General features: G+C 45.3%; 1 protein-coding gene across 1 annotated transcript in view; it reads right to left on the reverse strand.

The window, feature by feature from the left end:
• Adamts17 (ADAM metallopeptidase with thrombospondin type 1 motif 17) overlaps nucleotides 1–19,811 on the reverse strand; it is a 291,689-nt gene that overhangs the window by 63,666 nt on the left and 208,212 nt on the right. Inside the window, exons 16-17 of the mRNA XM_041652890.1 lie at nucleotides 11,953–12,033; nucleotides 5,783–5,940 (exon numbers count right to left, since the gene is read on the reverse strand). Coding sequence (XP_041508824.1) covers nucleotides 5,783–5,940; nucleotides 11,953–12,033 — 239 coding nt within the window. The remainder of the gene's footprint in view (nucleotides 1–5,782; nucleotides 5,941–11,952; nucleotides 12,034–19,811) is intronic.

The raw sequence follows: 19,811 nt of genomic DNA on the forward strand, positions 1-19,811 counted from the left end.
GTGCTTGTCACAGTAACATAAACACTAACAAAGGCAAGTGCTGCTCTCCAGATGGCATCTTCCATTAGTCACTGACACACTGTGAGTGTGTGTACTCATCAGTCACTGCTACATTGCAGTGTGTGTACTCCATCACAGTAGTCACTGCTACACTGCGATATGTGTACTGTATCACAGTCACTGCTACACTGCAGTGTGTGTTCTCATCAGTCACTGCTACACTGCAGTGTGTGTCCTCATCAGTCACTGCTACACTGCAGTGTGTGTCCTCATCAGTCACTGCTACACTGCAGTGTGTGTACTCATCAGTCACTGCTACATTGCAGTGTGTGTACCCCATCATAGTCACTGCTACACTGCAGTGTGTGTACTCCATCACAGTCACTGCTGCACTGCAGTGTGTGTACTCCATCACAGTCACTGCTACACTGCAGTGTGTGTACTCATCACAGTCACTGCTACACTGCAGTGTGTGTACTCATCACAGTCACTGCTACACTGCAGTGTGTGTACTCATCAGTCACTGCTACACTGCAGTGTGTGTACTGTATCACAGTCACTGCTACACTGCAGTGTGTACTGTATCACAGTCACTGCTACACTGCAGTGTGTGTACTCATCAGTCACTGCTACACTGCAGTGTGTGTACTCATCAGTCACTGCTAAACTGCAGTGTGTGTACTGTATCACAGTCACTGCTACACTGCAGTGTGTGTACTCATCAGTCACTGCTACACTGCAGTGTGTGTCCTCATCACAGTCACTGCTACACTGCAGTGTGTGTACTCAACACAGTCACTGCTACACTGCAGTGTGTGTCCTCCATCACAGTCACTGCTCAATTGCAGTGTGTGTCCTCCATCACAGTCACTGCTACACTGCAGTGTGTGTCCTCCATCACAGTCACTGCTCAATTGCAGTGTGTGTCCTCCATCACAGTCACTGCTACACTGCAGTGTGTGCACTCATCAAGTCACTGCTACACTGCAGTGTGTGTACTCATCACAGTCACTGCTACACTGCAGTGTGTGCACTCATCAAGTCACTGCTACACTGCAGTGTGTGTACTCATCACAGTCACTGCTACACTGCAGTGTGTGTACTCCATCACAGTCACTGCTACACTGCAGTGTGTACTCCAACACAGTCACTGCTACACTGCAGTGTGTGTACTCATCAGTCACTGCTACACTGCAGTGTGTGTCCTCCATCACAGTCACTGCTACACTGCAGTGTGTGTACTCATCAGTCCCTGCTACACTGCAGTGTGTGTCCTCCATCACAGTCACTGCTACACTGCAGTGTGTGCTCCATCACAGTCACTGCTACACTGCAGTGTGTGTTCTCATCAGTCACTGCTACACTGCAGTGTGTGTACTCATCACAGTCACTGCTACACTGCAGTGTGTGTACTCATCACAGTCACTGCTACACTGCAGTGTGTGTCCTCATCAGTCACTGCTACACTGCAGTGTGTGTACTCATCAGTCACTGCTACATTGCAGTGTGTGTACCCCATCACAGTCACTGCTACACTGCAGTGTGTGTACTCCATCACAGTCACTGCTGCACTGCAGTGTGTGTACTCCATCACAGTCACTGCTACACTGCAGTGTGTGTACTCATCACAGTCACTGCTACACTGCAGTGTGTGTACTCATCACAGTCACTGCTACACTGCAGTGTGTGTACTCATCAGTCACTGCTACACTGCAGTGTGTGTACTGTATCACAGTCACTGCTACACTGCAGTGTGTGTACTGTATCACAGTCACTGCTACACTGCAGTGTGTGTACTCATCAGTCACTGCTACACTGCAGTGTGTGTCCTCATCACAGTCACTGCTACACTGCAGTGTGTGTACTCATCACAGTCACTGCTACACTGCAGTGTGTGTCCTCCATCACAGTCACTGCTCAATTGCAGTGTGTGTCCTCCATCACAGTCACTGCTACACTGCAGTGTGTGTACTCATCACAGTCACTTCTACACCTCAGTGTGTATGCTCATCATAGTCACTGCTACACTGCAGTGTGTGTACCCCATCACAGTCACTGCTACACTGCAGTAATAGACTCAGGGGTAAGTCAGGCTCAAGACCATGAATGTCTGAGGCAGAGGGACTTGGGGTATTGTCATGGAGCCTAGATGATGACTACGCCTGTTGCCTGGCTGAGGTCTGGCTCATGGTTGAACACTAAGGGTAGATGGAGGTGCAGAGAAGTATCTGCCTGTGGGAGCTGCAGTTTGGGGACCACACATCTGAAATCCTAGTGAGGGTTAAGAATGGAAGGGCTTAACACTAAGGGTAGATGGAGGTGCAGAGAAGTATCTGCCTGTGGGAGCTGCAGTTTGGGGACCACACATCTGGAATCCTAGTGAGGGTTAAGAATGGAAGGGCTTTGCTTGGGGGAAACATGACACACCATGTCAGACCTCCAGGTGCCCGACTGGCTTTTGACATAGTGCAGACGTGTTATATATATATATGTCATGCTGCAAAACAGGCTTTCCTGTGGGAGAGGGACCTGGCTGTAGACCAGTGAGTGTCCCTGGGGGTAAAGGGCTAGCAAGTTCATCTCTAGCCACAAAGATCTGGAGAACTACAGGCAGGGTGCACAGCCTACCTCTGTGTACTGGGCTCTGGCAAATCAGGATGGGAAGTGTCAGGTGACTAGAGGGAATTGTTTCAGGCTGCCTGGGCCTGCAAGGCTAAGTTAAAGGACGGGGCAGGAGCTCTAGAAGTAGACGTGATACCTTTCTATTTCCCCAGCAAACAGACCTGCACTCATGCACTTGGAGAAGTGCTTCCTGCTGAAAACCAAAATGAAACCAAACAACAACAATCACAATAACACTGCCCTCCAAAAAACTAAACAAAATTAAGCGAGTAGTCTTCCTCAGAGAGCTTTATTCCCCTCAGTGTGGGAATGAGGCTGACAAGTTGAGGCTCCATATGAAACCAGTTTCTTAGCCTTGTAGGATTAGTGCATTTTTGTGTCTAGTTGGTTTCAAATGCTGGTCCCTAGGACTCTGTAGGTACCCCTGATGGTGAAAGTAATGTACGCACCACAGTTCGGGGAACATGGCTTTCTATGCTGAGGCAAGGGAACCCTGATATGAAGTGGAGTAAAAAGCACATTTCAAGGGAGGAAAAGTGAAATATTAAATAAGGGCTGAAAAATCCAGCTGGCTGTGAGATGCTTTCTCTGACTTCAGTTATGGTCCGAACAGCCTGAGGCTGGTACAGGCTTCACTGGGCTGAAGACTCATCTGCTTATCAGAGCTTTTGGTGAAGAAAAGCCCTATGCACACTTCAGGGCTTGTTAGAGAGGGCAAAGGCCAGCTCTAACAGCTGATACTTCTGCATGGGCCCCCTCTGTGCCCCTCTGAATACTTGCTTTGAACTCAGAATAGTTGTGGGTGGTTGTTTCAAAGGCTTTGACTGGGAAACGTCTCATCCTGGAGAAATGGCCCTGGGACAGGTCCCTGGGTCGCAGAGATCAACTTGCAGAAATGATCTCCAATGGAATCCCTGGCAGAGTCCCAGACAGTTTATGGCCCACATGGAAGCTGGCTGGCTTTCAGCTCCGCCGAAACTACAAGGGGTCAGCACCCTCATCAGGCCACACTCAACACCCGCAGGAGGTGGTGGCCAGATAATCTGAGTGTTAGCTCATTTCTAGGGGCACAGATAAGTGGGGAGGAGAGAGGGTAGGACTTCTGAGACCGGCAGGCACTTCGGACAAGTTGTGCTTTCGTGACACACACACAAACTGCTGCAAACCCTGATCTTCAGGAAATCAGAATCAACCAACATCACCTGGCATGCGCAAGGCCTGTGTTCAATCTCTAGCACCTTCACAAAATTATCCATAATGGGGTGTTGTCGTATATAGTCCATGAGGTCGCTTAGATCCTGAGAAGGCAGCTGTGGCATGACGCCCTGGAGGCCTTTGATACCAAGCCCACTTTTAAGTGGCAATCATGGAGCTCCCAGGAAATAAGAGATAACACTGGCATCCTGGCTAGCCCGAGTATACAGGTTTCCTGAGACCACACGGGGAGTAAACAGAAGATGGAATCTGATTCTTTCCTAATTCCCCAGTGCTGGTCACAAGCAGAATCTGACCAGTCTGCATGGTACCTACATTGCATCCACAGTTCACTTCCAGAAGGTGCTTCCCACTGTGGGGCGGCTCTATGTTTGCTGTCGTCTGCTGCAAAAACAGATTTTGAGCACAGCTGCGCTGGTTAGTCTGATGTCAACTTGAGAGGAGGGAACCTCCATTGAGAAAATGTCTCCATAGATGGGGTCGTAAGCCATTTCTGTAATTAGTGACTGATGTAGAAGAACCTAATCAGTTGTGGGTGGGGCCACCACTGGGCAGGCCATCCTGGGTGCTGTAAAAAATCAGGCTGAGCAAGCCGCGGAGAGCAAGCCAGGAAGCAACACCCCTCCATGGCCTCTGCTTCAGTTCCTGCCTCCCAGTTCCCACCTGGTTTGATTCCTGCCTTGGTTTCCTTTAGTGTGGGCTGTAACTCTGGATAGGTGGGTCAAACAAACGCTTTCCTCCCCAAGCTGCTTTTCTGTCATGGTGTTGTATCACCTCAATGGAAACCCTAAAGTAAGACAATGACCGTCTGCTTAATGGTACCAGCTATCCCTGGCTGTCACCCATGTGACTGCACAATCTCTTCCTGGAAGCATCTTCTTTTGAAAAAGCTAGGTGCTCTGCTAGTGAGCAACCAGAAAGACATTCTGGGGAGGAACCCTGAGGTGGAAGGAATGGAACCAAGAGAGAGGGGAAGAGCTGGGGAGATGGCTCAGTCAGTATTGTGCATGTTCCAGTTGTTAACGTGCATGTCCAGTGAGTATCGTGCATGCTCCAGTGAGTATCGTGCATGCTCCAGTTAGCAACATGCATGCTGCAATGAGTAACATACATGCTCCAGTCAGCAACATGCATGCTACAGTGAGTAACGTACATGCTCCAGTCAGCAACAAGTATATTCCAGTCAGTAACATGCATGCTCCAGTCAGTAACAGACATACTTCAGTCAGTAACGAGCATGCTCCAGTCAGGAACGTGCATGCTTCAGTCAGTAACATGCACACTACAGACAGTTGCATGCATGCTCTAGTCATTAATATGCATGCTCCAGGGATAAATGTGCATGCTCCAGTCGGAACATGCATGCTCCAGTCAGTAACGTGCATGCTCCAGTCAGCAACACGCATGCTCCAGTCAGTAATATGAATATGCCACAGAAGCACAAGGAGCTGAGTTTGGATCCTCAGCACCCATGAAGAAAGCCAGGCATGACATCAAGCACGTCTAATCTCAGAACTGCAGGTGTGGGTAGAGAGATAAGGGAACTGCTGACGTTCACTGGACCTAGACAAATTGACGAGCTTCAGGTTGTGTGAGAGGCCCTGTCTCAAAGAGGAAATGCAGACAGCAATCAAGAAAAGACATTGGCTGCTGACCTCTGGCATCTACACACATGTGCACACATGTGTGCCGGGATGCACAGTTACATGCCCTCAGGAACATGTTCCTTCAGCACATACACACACTGTATAAACACATCACACACATCCGTATACACAAATAATGAACAAATGAAAATAACAGTTAAGACAAAAAGGCCTTGGTAGCAGGGAGCCTTGCAAACTCCTCAGAACCAGAGGCATCGCCTTCCACCCAGGTCTTGGGAACAAGACTAGTAAACCTACTACTATGCCAGCTTAAGCCAATGTCCAGGGCCAGCACTCACCATCAGATGCAGTGGCACTGTGGTGGGTCCCTTGGCTGAAAACTTCTCCCATAGGCCTCTTCTCACATAGCGAACGGTCGTACCTGCAATCTGGAACTCTCCCGGGAGCTCTATCTTCCAGTCGCTGTTGATGGATCTCTTACTGGAGTCTTTGAGAGCTGCAAAGGAAGTTGAGCATTGGAAAATCAGTACCATTTAGCCTGTTCTCGGAGGGATTGTGGGGGTCCTGCCTGAGTCTGAGGCCACCACGAGGGCAGGCAGGAGCCGGCAGTGAGAGAACTGTATTCTCTGGGCACCATAGATAGAAGGTTGGGTCACAGACAGCAAACTTTTCTGGTTCCCAGGAGAAAGAGCTGTGGGGGCTGATGGCACATCTTCCAGCACAGATGCCTATCCCACTGCTCATTCCAGGAATGGGATTGGGGGAGAAGCTGGAGGCTGGAGATGCCAGGACCCAGTCCAAACCTATGGCAGGAGATGGGTTCCTGCCTGATGAAAGAGTTCTACGCTGGTATATTCAAGGCCACAAAACATGTCTTGGAGCTTTGGCAAAACTCACCCATTCCATTTTATATTAAAAACCTATTAACAAGTATTAGTAGTACTATTTTGGGGTTCAGTATGAGAGTTGATTATGTGTCTATTACATATATCAATAACCACTATTCCACATTCCACGTGTGAAAGAGAACACACAGGACTTGTCTTTCTCTGTCTGGTTTTCTGTACATCACAGTCTCCTCCAGTTCCACCCTCTGCACTGCCAAGGACAGGTTAAAGATGGCCAAGTGACCAACATCATCTCTAACACAGTTCTGCTCAAACCCCTATGTAGCTGGGTGACCTTGAACTTCTGATCTTCCCAATTACACCTCCCAGTGCTGAGGTTACAGGTGCACACCATCATGCCCCGTTTATACAGGGCTGGGGATTGAACCCAGGGCTTCCTGTGTTCCAGGCAAGCGCTGTTCCAATCCCCAGGAGCTTTAAAAAGCTTTATTTACTTTTCTATTTCTATGCACATGTGTGCATGTTCCTGCATGAGTTCATGTGCACCACGTGGAGGTAGAGCCCAAAGAGACCAAGAAGAGACCACCGGATTGCCAGGGATGAAGTCATGGCCAGTTGCGAGGCACTGTGTGGGAAGCAGGAGTTGAACCAGGGTCTTCTCTAAGAACGGTGAGTACTTTAACCCCCGTGCTATCTCTCCAGCTGCCTCCCCCCCCCCCATTTCAGACAGGCTTTTACACCGTAGCCCAGAATGGAATTCACTGCATTTCTTGACTTTAGGTGTCAACCATTCTGCTCGACTTGATCCTTCTTTAAGAATGAAATGTAAATACCTTACGAGTGTTAAAAAAAAAATAGCCTCGAACCAAATCAAATCCAAACCCAAACAAAACAATCCCTCTAACCCAAACTCCTCACTCTCACGGGGGAGATGCAAAGCAGCTTACCCTTGTCAGCATGTGCCCAGGGATAGAACAAGAATTAGCAAACGGTGGCAAGGACAAGGGGTAAATCCCACACGGTGTAGCTGGGAATGCATGTGTCTCTGGCTATTATGGCAAATCCACAGGAGAGGAATGGAGCCAGCCTAGGATCTATCTGGCCTCCCCACTTGCAGTAAATATCCACAGGAAATTAAATCAGTACCATGCAGAGATGTGCTACAGCAATACCCACAGCAGGCAGAGCACGGAATCAATCTAGATGCCAACTGATAGATGAATAGATAAAGTAAACGTAGAATATGTGCACAAAATGGAACGCTTTAGGAGGCCAACCTGTTAAATTACTAGCCAAGGCAAAGGCAACACAGCCAGAGGAAGAAAAAAATACTATTATGGGTACTTCAGAGCCATCCCAGGTCTTTACAAACACAAACTCCACAGTCCAGAGATGCAGCAGGCCGAGCACTCACTCCTGAGCCACTGTTACCATCCTGCAGTAACCTCCTGCATAGGTGACTCTTTCATACCAGCTTTGAACCCAACATCTCCCTGGCTTATGCTCAAAGTCCAACATCTGAGAGGGAAGGGCTGGGGGACTGTCACTATAGTTAGCTGCTGAGTCCCAGGGGAACCACAGTAGAAGCAGCTACTGATGAGGAAGGCGGAGGTGGAGCCAATAGAGGCCCTGGCTGCAGAGCCCTCTGCCCATCTGAACAGGGTACACAGAATAGGGGTGTTCATATTTCCTGCTGTGATTTCTTAGTGCAGGCAGAACTTGAAACAAGAGCTTCTGAAGACATGGGGACAGTTTTTAACCTTTTTGACTTGGGTGGGAGTCATCAAGCAAGACACAGATTTCTAAGATCCCATGTTCCATGCAGAAAATAAAAACCAGAATTTAGCACTTGACATGCCTTTCAAAAGGTGAAACTTCAGTCTTGGGGTGTTTCAGGACATCAAGGTCATTGTTGAGAATGCACAGGTAGCTTCCATGTGGAGTCTAGTGATTCTGTGACCTCTTGTGAGTGGACCTGAGCAGGGTTTGTGGAAAAGCTCTACTCAGGAGCTTGTCCTGAGGCCAGTATATACAGTAAACCCATTTTCTTAATGCAGCTGCAATCCCCTCAGCTCCCAGGCATCAAACCCTCTTTGTCTGTAAGCATATCAAGACCAAATCAGTCTGCAGTCAACACAAGGATCTGGGGACTCAGTGAAGACTCAACAAGGTGATCCAAACGACCACACATGCTCAGACTTACAGCCGAGGAAGTGGGATTCCTCCAGTGGTCTGACTGGACCTTTCCCATAAGAAAGGTCTGAGGTTCTGGTTTGTTGAGGAGATTCCTCTACCTGCTTCTGCCTGGGCGATAGGCAGAATGCTTTAAGCCACAATTCAAAAACAAGGGTCCACACTTGGTGGGCGTTGCTTCTATACTTTCAATTGTTGGACAGACTTTTTGCAGGGTACCACAGGGACAGATGTACTTTTTTATTTGGTCACTATGGCCGAACAAGATCTCTGCGTGGTCCAGAATATAATAAGGTCACATGCTGAACATCCAACCATTTTCAGCTCAGACCCTTCTCCAGGTAGATATTCTTCTACCATCTTGGACTTCTAGGTACCATGAAAGATGACAGCAAGGGTTCCACGGAGCAAGGAGAGTCATTCCTTGTCAGGGCTGGCTCAGGGGGTGCAGAGGGCCAATGGGTTCTTTGCAGCTCTCCCCCTGCGCAGTCAACTGGAAGACCTGACCCACAGTCAACCCACTTCTATTCCTGGCGCTGTGTCAGTTTTTCTTTTCTTTTTCTTTTTTTCTTTAATTTCCACTAGGAGTCCAGCCAGCTCTGTTCTTAGCCATGGATACAAACTGTGGAGGCATTTCCTGTTCCAGGTGGTTTTGAGCAGAAAGCCAGCCAGCCAGCGTGGGGGTGGGGGGGGGTGGGGGTGAAATTCTTCAGGAACTGCTCCCAGCAAATGTGAGAGTAATTCAGAATTACACTGGGTTGACTTGCAAAGCTCCCAGCCCTGAGTGGAAACACGGCCCGCTGGAGCTGACTCTAGAAACATAACGAGCGAGTGTGGACCACCTTCAGGCTCGCTCCCGTCCATGTTCTAGCGCTTGGAATACTGGGATTATGAATTTGGGGTAAGATAAGGGGACCAAGGCTGGCTCCAAGCCCCCGTAGAGGCACAACATTGCTTCTGGGAGCCAAGTCATACGGACATTTAAATCAATCTTCTTGGGATACAGATTAGCTTCTCTGCAGTGCACACAGTGAAATATCTCCATCAGTCAATTTCTGGTCCCAATGGGCTCCATGGACAGTTCTGAGAGGCTGCAGACTGGTATATTCAGATGGAGTGAGGAACTGGGCACACAAGTGGGGGGCTTTTGCTTGCTATCTATGAATCTAGCACAGCGATACTCTGCGGTATTTTGGGGTGTGGAGGTCAGGTCTCTAAAGCACAATGACTCGGAACCACAAACATGGATGTCACTACTCTCCTTTACATATGTGGTCTTTAGGTTTCCACAGCAGAGCTGACAGGACCGACAGTGACAGCAAGGCCCCTGCCCCTAGCAGCAGCCGCCGCCAGTTTTTTTTTTTCTTGACCTCAATGTGGGTTCTAGGGAAGAGTTCCTTTATATTAAAGGGCTTAGATATTGAAGATTTATTGATTCTGATATGTCCTCTGCCATATTTATACTCCACAGAAAAGCAGAAATGGAGGGAGCTTTATCATTTCATCCAGGCACAGGGAGATAGGCCAGGCAGGGCGGGTGCTGGGGCATCTTGGGAGCCCAGAAACCACCCGCTGAGCACCTGTTTTTGCTTTATGGAAGAACTGTTGTGAGGTTCTCAGAGTTGGGCCAGCTCTTAGACCACTGTGATTTATACTTTTGTAAGATGTAGAAACATGGTTGCCAAAATGGTACCTTCCTACCAAGAGCACTATTTGGGAAAGGTAAATTTGAGGGTGACACTAAGTTGCAAAACTTCTGATACTGTGGAAGCTGACCCAGTTTCCCCAAGTGAACAGAGAGGGGTGGAATCTCTGGGAAAGTAGAAAAGACTGCCGCTCTAGAAATGGCCAGTTTTAGGCAGCGATAAGGGATTCTCCTCTGAATGCTATGAATGTTTTATTATCATTGGTTAATAAAGAAGCTGCTTCGGCCTATAGCATGGCAGAATGCAGCCAGGCTGGAAGAGATAAATAGAGAGAGTAGGCAGAGCCAAGAGATGCCACGTAGCTGCCTAAGGAGAAAGATGCCAGAACAGAACCTCGTGATGATGCACAGATGAATAGAAATGGGTTAATTTAAGATGCAAGAGTTAGTTAATAAGAAGCCCGAGCTAATAGGCCAAACAGTGTTGTGAGTAATATAGTTTCTGTGTGATTTTTCAGGTCTGGGTGACAGGAAATGAAAGAGCAGCCTCCGCTTACAAGGCAGTTCTCCTCCTCAGCACGTACAGCACTGTCACCGAAGGTTCTATAATAGCACATGACACCAAGCTCTGCATGACAGAACCATGGTCTTGATTAACATGCACCTGCTAGAGATTTTTTTTGTGACGGTCTCATTAGAATTAAGTCAAGTTGTGACCATTTCTAAGAAAGGCGCGGATACTTCTGTATAATCTAAAAGGTCAGGAATGTGGTCTAAGACACAGCTTCTTTTTGTGTGTTAAAAGTGCAGACTAAAAGGTTTCATGGGCAATTTTGAGTTACCCCAAATACTGAAAAATTATATGCCCCTCCCCAGTACCTTGCAACACAGGCTGAGAGAAAGAACCCTGAATAGGCGATCAGTCATATCTAGTGTGAAATTTAACCCAAACAAGGATCTTGGGGCTTAGACTGACCAAAGGATATGGGTGACCGCATTTTTTGCTGGTGGACCAAGAGCTGAGCAGCCCCTGAAATCCTAAGGAACATTTGCTTTCTTCCTGAGGCCCCTGGAACCAACACTCATGAGTTAGCGCAGTGCTCTGACTCCCTGATGCTCAGGACCAGGCTGCTCTTCACAAAGGGTTAATGGCAAGACTGGAATCATTCAGAGAGACTCCTTTAGCTGGGGGTGGGGGAGGAGGTGTTCCACTGACTCAGTCCCTCGGTGGCAGCAGCAACGCGCGCCAGTCAGGATGGAATCCAAACCTATAGAGATACGTAGGTGTACGTGCTCAAAGTCAGCAGAGTCAGTCACTGTGAGGTTAGGTACCCAGAGCTCAGGAAGGCCAGTACTGCTCTGTGTTGACATTCAGCTTAGAGCCATCGCTCTTTACTCAGTAATGGGCATCTACAGAGAGCCTGCAGGGGCTTGCTGAGGGATAGACCGTGGGCCTACGCTGCCTGGGCTAACTGCACCTGACTCTTCAGGAGTCATTTTGGGAAATATTGTTCCCCAACACCTCATGGATTCCTCCCCATTTTCATTCTCCATCCTGTCCAGAAGTGATGGTTCTAATTGACTCTACTCTCCTCACCTGTGCCAAACATTCCTTGGATCTGGCTGTCTGGTCCATTTTGAGTCCTTATGGTATTACAACGAAAGCGCAGGTGTAATGCCAGGGTTAACCCGGGAGAAGGTAAATAGGGAATGCGTGGCTAATCCAACACTGGGATAAGACTGTGGAGCCAGAGCCTCCAGAATCTAGCCATAAGGAACAATTCTTAGAGCAGCAACTTTGAGTGAATGAGTTCTGTTTTACCCAGGAAACTGTGAGCAGGTTTGTCTTCTACCACGCGGATCCTCCGAGCTCCGGCCGGAATGACAGCAGCTTCAATATAACCTGTGGTGACAGATGACAGGCAACTGAAGCAAACCTCAGTCCTGGATCAGAGGCCCCTTACACAATCCCCCGTCTAAACTGCCCAACCACGTCCCCTGTGGTGAGTTCAGAGACTGCAGGCTGACCCTGCCTGAGAGACCAATCACCAACTCACATGGAGTTCTTTCTTCTAAGCTCACTATTTCTTGGCCATTCAGTTTCTAGAATGTTCCATTGTTGAGTTGCAATTCCCTCTCTTGAGCACGTATTTTGAAACCCCAGAACCCAGTCGCTCTACAGAGGGCAATGAACACAAGTCAGGATGGAATCCAACCCTGTAGAAATATGTAGGGATTTGTATATGTTCCAGTGTGCTGTCATTTGGAAACAGGAGGGTTGCATATGTACTTAGCTAATACAATGTCGTATTGGCGTCAGGAGGACCTTCATCCAATATGACAGGACTCCTTTTTATTAAAATTAGATTTACTTGTTTGTTTATTGTATGTGTGGGGAGGGGTACGTGTGCCACGCCACATATATAGATGTCAGGGGTGACTTAGGAAAGTCAGCTCTTTCTTTCCACCATGTGGGGTCTAGGGATCAAACACAGGCCTTCAAGCTTGGTGGCGAGCACCCTTATCTGCTGAGCCATCTCGCCAGCCCGAAATACCTTTGAAGAAGAAGGGCTTTGCACACAGGGACGGTACAGGCAATCGCCTGGAGAACATGAAGGTGGAGATGTCAGTGAAGCTTCTACATACCAAACCGCCACCAAAAGCCAGAGGAGACCAGACCAACCCTGCCCACACCTTCATCTCAGACTTCCTGCCTCCGGGCGAAGAACCACAATTTCATGGTTTCTGCCACCTAGGCAGCGGTACTTGTTAGGACTGCCTGGAATCAACATGGCACACACGTAAGGAGTGCTCTGGCCCCGCCTCTGTCAGGGGTTCCTTCATGCTCTGTCACAGTTTGGCTTTCCTCTGAACATCCCTAGAAGCATAACAAAAAGCCAAGCCACTCATCCTACAACGGAGCCACCACCTTCCCTTGCCGTGCATCGCCTCCTGCTTCCACTGCCCTGGAGATGATTTCTGTGACTGTCATGGCACACACTGCTTCCTTGATTATTTCTCTGTAGAGTGGGACTGTGCACACTGTGGCCGCTCATGGTGCTCAGATGTGGGTAGTTAGTAACCACTCAGGATGGAAACGCCTGGCAGCTGTCAGGGAGCGAGTCAGGGAATGCCAGCTTTACTGAGAAAACTGAGCCAGTAAGTGGCCCAATGTGGTTTTGAGATTCTAGAGAGCAGGCTGGTAATCATTTACACCTATGTTTAGGTTTGACGCCGGGGTCTGCATTTACATGACCCTCATGTGGGATCATGGAAACAGTAGAGGGACTTACATGTAAAAACACACTTAGAGATTTCTAGGCCCAGCTACATGAAGGCTCTCCCTTGCCCTTGCATTATAAAATAGTGTTAAATAACTGAAGCAACCTAATCAACCTAAAAACTAAAATTGACTTATACCACATCACACTATAAAAATATTTCAATGCTTTTCAGACTTTTCAACTTGTCTTAGTGCATTTAAAGGCACGCGTGCACACACACACTTCTGTTACTCTGATGCTATACATTCTTGCAAGGTACAAGGAGAATTTAAAATACATACACTGCACAAATATTCATGTAGAGTTAAACAAGCGTCATGCACATGAAGTGATAAGAACATCAATTTGCATGGTACAAACCCATACTTCATCTAAAGCAGTGGTTCTCAACCTGTAAGTTGTGACCCCTTTGGCAAACCTCTAGGTCCAAAATTATTTACATTAGGATTTATAAAGGTAGCAAAATTACAGTTATAAAGCAGCAATAAAAATAATTTTATGGTTGGGGTCACCACACCATGAAGAGCTGTATTAAAGGGTCTCAGCATTAGGAAGGTTGAGACCATTGCTCTAAACCATAGAAAATTTAAATACTGTTTGATTGCTCCGAGGTCTTACGTTGTTGGGGAGAAAAACAACAGCACAATCTCAATAGATACATAAAAACAATGGATTGATGTCACTGTCTCTTCATAACACAAGCTGTTCAATCTCTAGGATAAAAAAAAAAAAAGAACTCCCCTGCCTCACAAATGACAGCACCTTATTCTCAAGGCATTTGAAATAACTTTTCAAATGGAAAAGAGTCACATGAATGCTAAATGTGATCTGTCTTTACTTAGTTATTTGTTGATTGCAACAGGAATAGGTACACTGTTCTGCATTATCGTATGTGAAGGTAAGGTTATTTACATGGAATTAAACAAAGGAAACAAAGTATTTTATATATAACATATATTTCATGTAATATAACCACAGCAGGTCAGGGAAAAGATATAGCTCCAGACTGGACATGGTAGCACACACCTTTAATGCCACACTCAGGAGGCAGAGGTAGGCAGATCTCTGTGAGTTCAAGGATAGGCTGGTCTACATAGCCAGGCCAACCAAGCTACACAGTGTAACCTTGTTCCTCAAACCAACAAAACAAAAAAGATTCAGCCACAGGGTCACACTCAAAGGCCCGCCTTTCTTCTAACACCTCCAATTAGGGCCACCATATTATGAATCCTCCAGTTAGTGCCACTATGTTATAAATCCACGAAGCAACAGATTCAGACGTCAGGGAGGAGCACCCCCCAGTCCCTACCCTGTGATTACTCCAAGTTGTGTTCTACTGTTTTCTTAAGCACTTCTTGATCCAAGCAAGTGGACAGTGAAGACTCAACATTGCACTAGCACAGGGCCCATGCTGCTTCTCTGGAAAGTTACTGGGAGATTATATATGACACAGTTCTAATTGCACTAGCTACTTGTGCAGACAGGTCTGTGAGGCTGTGAGGGGCTGTGAGACAGGGGACAGGAAGTTCTCCGGGCTTATAGTGTAATTTGTTAGAACATAGGTTTACATATACCAGTGAAGTCATCTTTATGATTAAACAAAAATGCATAAGACTGCAAAATTTTTATGAAAAATTGAATCTTAAGTATACTTTATCCCATTTATCTTTCTTATTTGAAACACCTTTATCAGTTTGATATATGGTCACTTACATATGTTATTGCACATATATCTGCATAAATATAAATTTGTATAATATTTATATTTGTCTACATTGTACATGAATGTTAGGAGTAGCTTTATAATTCAATATCATATTATACTACAATATCAATATTTGCTATTTTAAAAACATGATCTTTCTTTAAAATTATATGCATTACTGTATACAGTTTTGCTTCAGTTTTTTTAAATTGCTAAATAGTTGATGGAACTATTTCCTTGGTTATAGGGATTTATACTGGTATAAAATAGCATTAGAGACAGTGTTATGTTATGTATAAATATATGCATAAAACTTCAACAAGATATCAGCAAACTCAGTTGAGCAACATCTAAAAAGAATTGTACACTATCATGAAATTGGTTTACCTTAGAAATGCAAGATAATCACCCATATTAATAAAAGATAAAATCTACATAATATCTCAATAGAAACAAAGAGAATAGTTAGCAAATTCATCTAGGAGTAGAAAGGGAATATCCTCAGCATGACAAAAAAAAAAAACCTCACAGCATAACTAATTTCAAAATACTGAATGATTTTTTCCCCGTTTAGGATCAGGGATTTTAAAAAAGCTTATCTTACTTGCCTTTTCTATTCAACAGTGTATTGGAGGATCTTAGGCAATTAGGCAAAAGTAAACAAGTAAATATATAAATAAATGAAAGACGAAGATAGGAGCAAAGAAGGTAAGATTGTGTCCATTTGCAGATGCTAACATCGTATGCACAACAAATCCCAAGAATAAACTAAAGTAACTATTGGAAGAGGCTCAGTGGGTTGGAAGATGTGGGACTAACTATAAAAATCAGCCACACTAGGAAAGAACAGCTGAGAAATCACTTAAGCCTCATCCAAAAACAATAAAACATTTCAGAATATAAGATAAGATCTGTAAGTCTTCTACACTGAAGGCTAAAACACATTGTAAAGATGTATTAGGGAAGATCTAAGTAATTAAAAGATATCCAATGTTCATGGATGAGAGGATTTCTTTTGGGGGGTGGAGTGGGGCTGGGACTTGATCTAGGACTTTGCGTACTCTAGGCAAGTAGGCTACCAGTGAGTTCCATCCATAGCAATACAACATTTAACAGGAAGGGAAGATACCAAATGATCTGTAGATTTAAATAATAACTCTCAAAATCCCCCAAAGATTTTATTTTGCCAAGCATGACAAATTGATTTTAGGATTCATGTGGAAATGCAAGGGATTCACAATAGTCCAAACAATGTTTCAAATGAAATTGGAAAACTCACACTTTCTGATTCCCAAACATTTCGACTAACTACATTAATCAAAAGAATGTAGTACTGGCATGAGGACAGATAATTCTATCAATGAAATATGGCTGGGAGTCCAAAAATAAATTATTTGCTGCTTATTTAAAGCAAAGATGCCAAGAATATTCAATGGAGGGAAGAATAGTCTTCAGCAAACAGTATTGGATGATTGCCTATTTTCTGTCTCACACCATACCTTCCCCACAAAACCCAACTAACCAAAAGGAGATCACAGACCTAAATGTAAGAGGTAAAACTATAAAATTCTGAATACAAAGAGAAGTTAAACAAATCTTGGAGTCTATCAAAGTTTAAAAGCTTACCATTGTCCATCATGGACAGTGACGAGGCAGTTCATAATGCCTGGGTAAACAGTTGTGAGTCATTTATCTCATCAAGAATCTGCATTCAGAATAAACAACACAACTGAACAAAGAAACAAACATCCCTGCTTTAAATGGGCAAAGATTTCAACAGGCCTTTCTTGAAAAATGATACAGACATGGCCATTATAGATGCTCATGAAAATCTGCCACGTGTATGAGTCACTAAGGCAGCACAGATCCAGAGATTGATGGGGTACCACATCACAGACACTATGACTGCTGCATCAAAGGACAACACAGGGAATGCTGGTGAGCAAACAGAGAGAGCAGAACCCAAAGTCTCTGCTCGGCAGAATGCAAGGCATCTCAGCCACTTTGGGAAAGTTTGGTAGTTTCTCAAAGAGTGAATCACCCAGAATTTTCCTGTGACCCAATTCTATCCCTAGGAACATATCACTCACAAAGAAAATTAAAACATGTGTTTGTGTAAAACTTGTATACAAAGTCTGGTACCAGTGTTATTTGTGGTAGCAAAAACAAAGCCAACAATACAAAATAACAAAATCCCAAACCTGATGAATGGATTGCTGATGTGGAATTTCCCTTTGTATGATGTGAATACAATTGGTTAATTAATAAATAAAACTTGCTTGGCCTGATAGGGCAAAGGAATAAAGGTAGGCAGGGAAAACTAAAATGAATGCTGGGAGAAAGAAGGGCAGAGTCAGAGAGAAGCCACAACAGACGGAACTTTAGCTGGTAAGCCGCTGCCACGTGGTGATACACAGATTAATAAAAAATGGGTTTAATTAATATGTAAGAGTTAGCCAATAAGAAGCTAGAGCTAATGGGCCAAGCAATAATTTAATTAATACAGTTTCTGTGTGATTATTTTGGGAGGGGGCGGCTAAGCGGTCAGGAGCCAACAAGTGGTCTCTTCTTTGCAAAAGATTGCAAATGTGGTGTAGCAAAAAAAAAAAAAATGCAGCAGTATTTGACCATAAAAGAAGAAATGTCACTGTGTGTTACAACAAAGATGAACTTTGAAAACAGGATGCTAAGTAAAAGAGGCCACACCCCCTGTTCATGACTGTAGTTAAGAAATGTTATAGGCAAATATATTAATACAGAATTAGAGAATTAGATCAGGAGTAGCCTAGGGTTGGAGTAGGAGGGAAATCTAGAAGCGTGGCTAATTGGTTTCCTCTAAGAATGCTTCCTATCTAAAAGAAAAAAAAAAGGCTACAATTAACCACTACCACTGCCACCACCACCAAACCACTCCCCCCGCTCACTATACCCCTTGGAGATTGCACTAGATTTTATGCCCCAGATATTTCTTTGTTCCTTCTGGGGAATTTGAAGAATTACTGGATTCTGGGCATACATAATAGTGAAGTGTCAAAGACAAAACTATTCAGGGTCAAAGTGATTAAAATGTTTTGCAGAATTTCCATTTAAACCAGAAGCCGCACACTTGGCAACATGATGAGCTTGTGCAACTGAGCTGTGTTCCAGGGGTGGGGGGGAGGAGGCAGCAGTTGCCAAGGGGTGGGGTCTTTGTGTGTGTGTGTGTGTGTGTGTGTGTGTGTGTGTGACTAACAGCTTGATATCAACATGCTGAGCCTGCAGCATCTGGGGCAATGTGTGGAGCTGCCTAGGTCTTGATTAGTTGATGCCCTGAATTCCAGAGTGAGAAACATTTGCAGCCAGGCATGGTCACCATGCTATTTTTAAATCTAATTTTGGCAAAAGTTCCAACACTGAAAGGGCATCTGCTTTCTGTCTCTTTCTGTGCCTCTCCTGGGAAGAGATGCTCGTCCACAGTGGCAAGCTCAGGGCAGATGTGCAAACTGAGCCAAGGAAGTGGTACGTGGGCTCTGCTAGCCTTCCTTTCTATTACTATTTTCTCCTATTTTCTCTCTTCTTTCATCTATCTATCTATCTATCTATCTATCCATCCACCTGGCCTTGAACTCATAGAAATCATAGTGATCCGCCTGCCTCTGCCTCCTGAGTGCTAGGACTAAAGGTATGAACCACATGCCCGCTCAGTTTCTCTGGTTTTGATACAGAAGGAACCAATAAAGAGAAAGACCTTGAAGTGAAAGGCAGGCCTTGGCCTCTCGCTGTTCTTCGGCAGCTCTGACCCAGAGCTCAAAGCCTGCACTAGGTGGTAGGAATCGTGACCAGAAAGGGAAAGAATGTCAACACCAAGTCCCAGAGCATCTTGTCCCTCAGGTTAGATGTCCCAAGGCTTAGTCACAGATTATCACAGGGAATGTAATCACTCTGAGTGTGCAGAAGATTGATTCACATTTTAGGCCAAGGAGCAAGGCTTCGCCTTAAGAGTAATTTTCCATTTCAGTGTCAGTCACCAAGCAAGAGGAATTGGTTAGAGGGAAACAGTTTGGTTTCATGAAGAAGCCATGGGGGAAGCAAGCCTTTGCCATTATTCTAGGACACACACCATTTTTGCCTCAAGCAACAGTCCTAGGAATGGTGACCTCAGGTCTGTCTTGACTCTTATAAGTTAATATCGTCAGGCTATGGGCTCGTTTTCTGGCAATTACGTTTACCTGAACTTTCCAAATATCTTTCCTTCTAGAAGATTTGGGTTTATAGTTTTATGGTTAAGCAGTATCTACAGGGAAAACATTACTAAGATGTTAGAACAGAGATTAATCCTTTTCTATCAAATCAATGGGAAAACAAAGAGATTTTAGTTTGTTAAACAAATCATAAGATGTCCAGAAAGGATTTTGCTAAGTTTCTGCTTTTCACTATTGACAAAAATTGTTTATGAGAATTCATACTCATTTCAACTTACAATGGGCCACATCTTGAAACATCAATTGTAAGTGGAGAATATCTTAAGCCACAAGTGCATGCCCAACACCTAATCTAGAGATGGTCCCAGCTCAGCACACTGGGTAGCATAGCTTGTGCTCACTGTGATCTTGTGGGGTACAGTGCCTGGTTGCCACAGCACCATGGGAGAGGATTATACTACAAACTGCAAGCCTACAGCCGAATGAGGTCCACAATCCCTCAGTACCATGA

Source organism: Microtus oregoni, unplaced genomic scaffold (genome assembly GCF_018167655.1).
Source record: "Microtus oregoni isolate MIOR12 unplaced genomic scaffold, Mior012 000000F_ref0000247, whole genome shotgun sequence".
Taxonomy (NCBI): Eukaryota; Metazoa; Chordata; class Mammalia; order Rodentia; family Cricetidae; genus Microtus; species Microtus oregoni.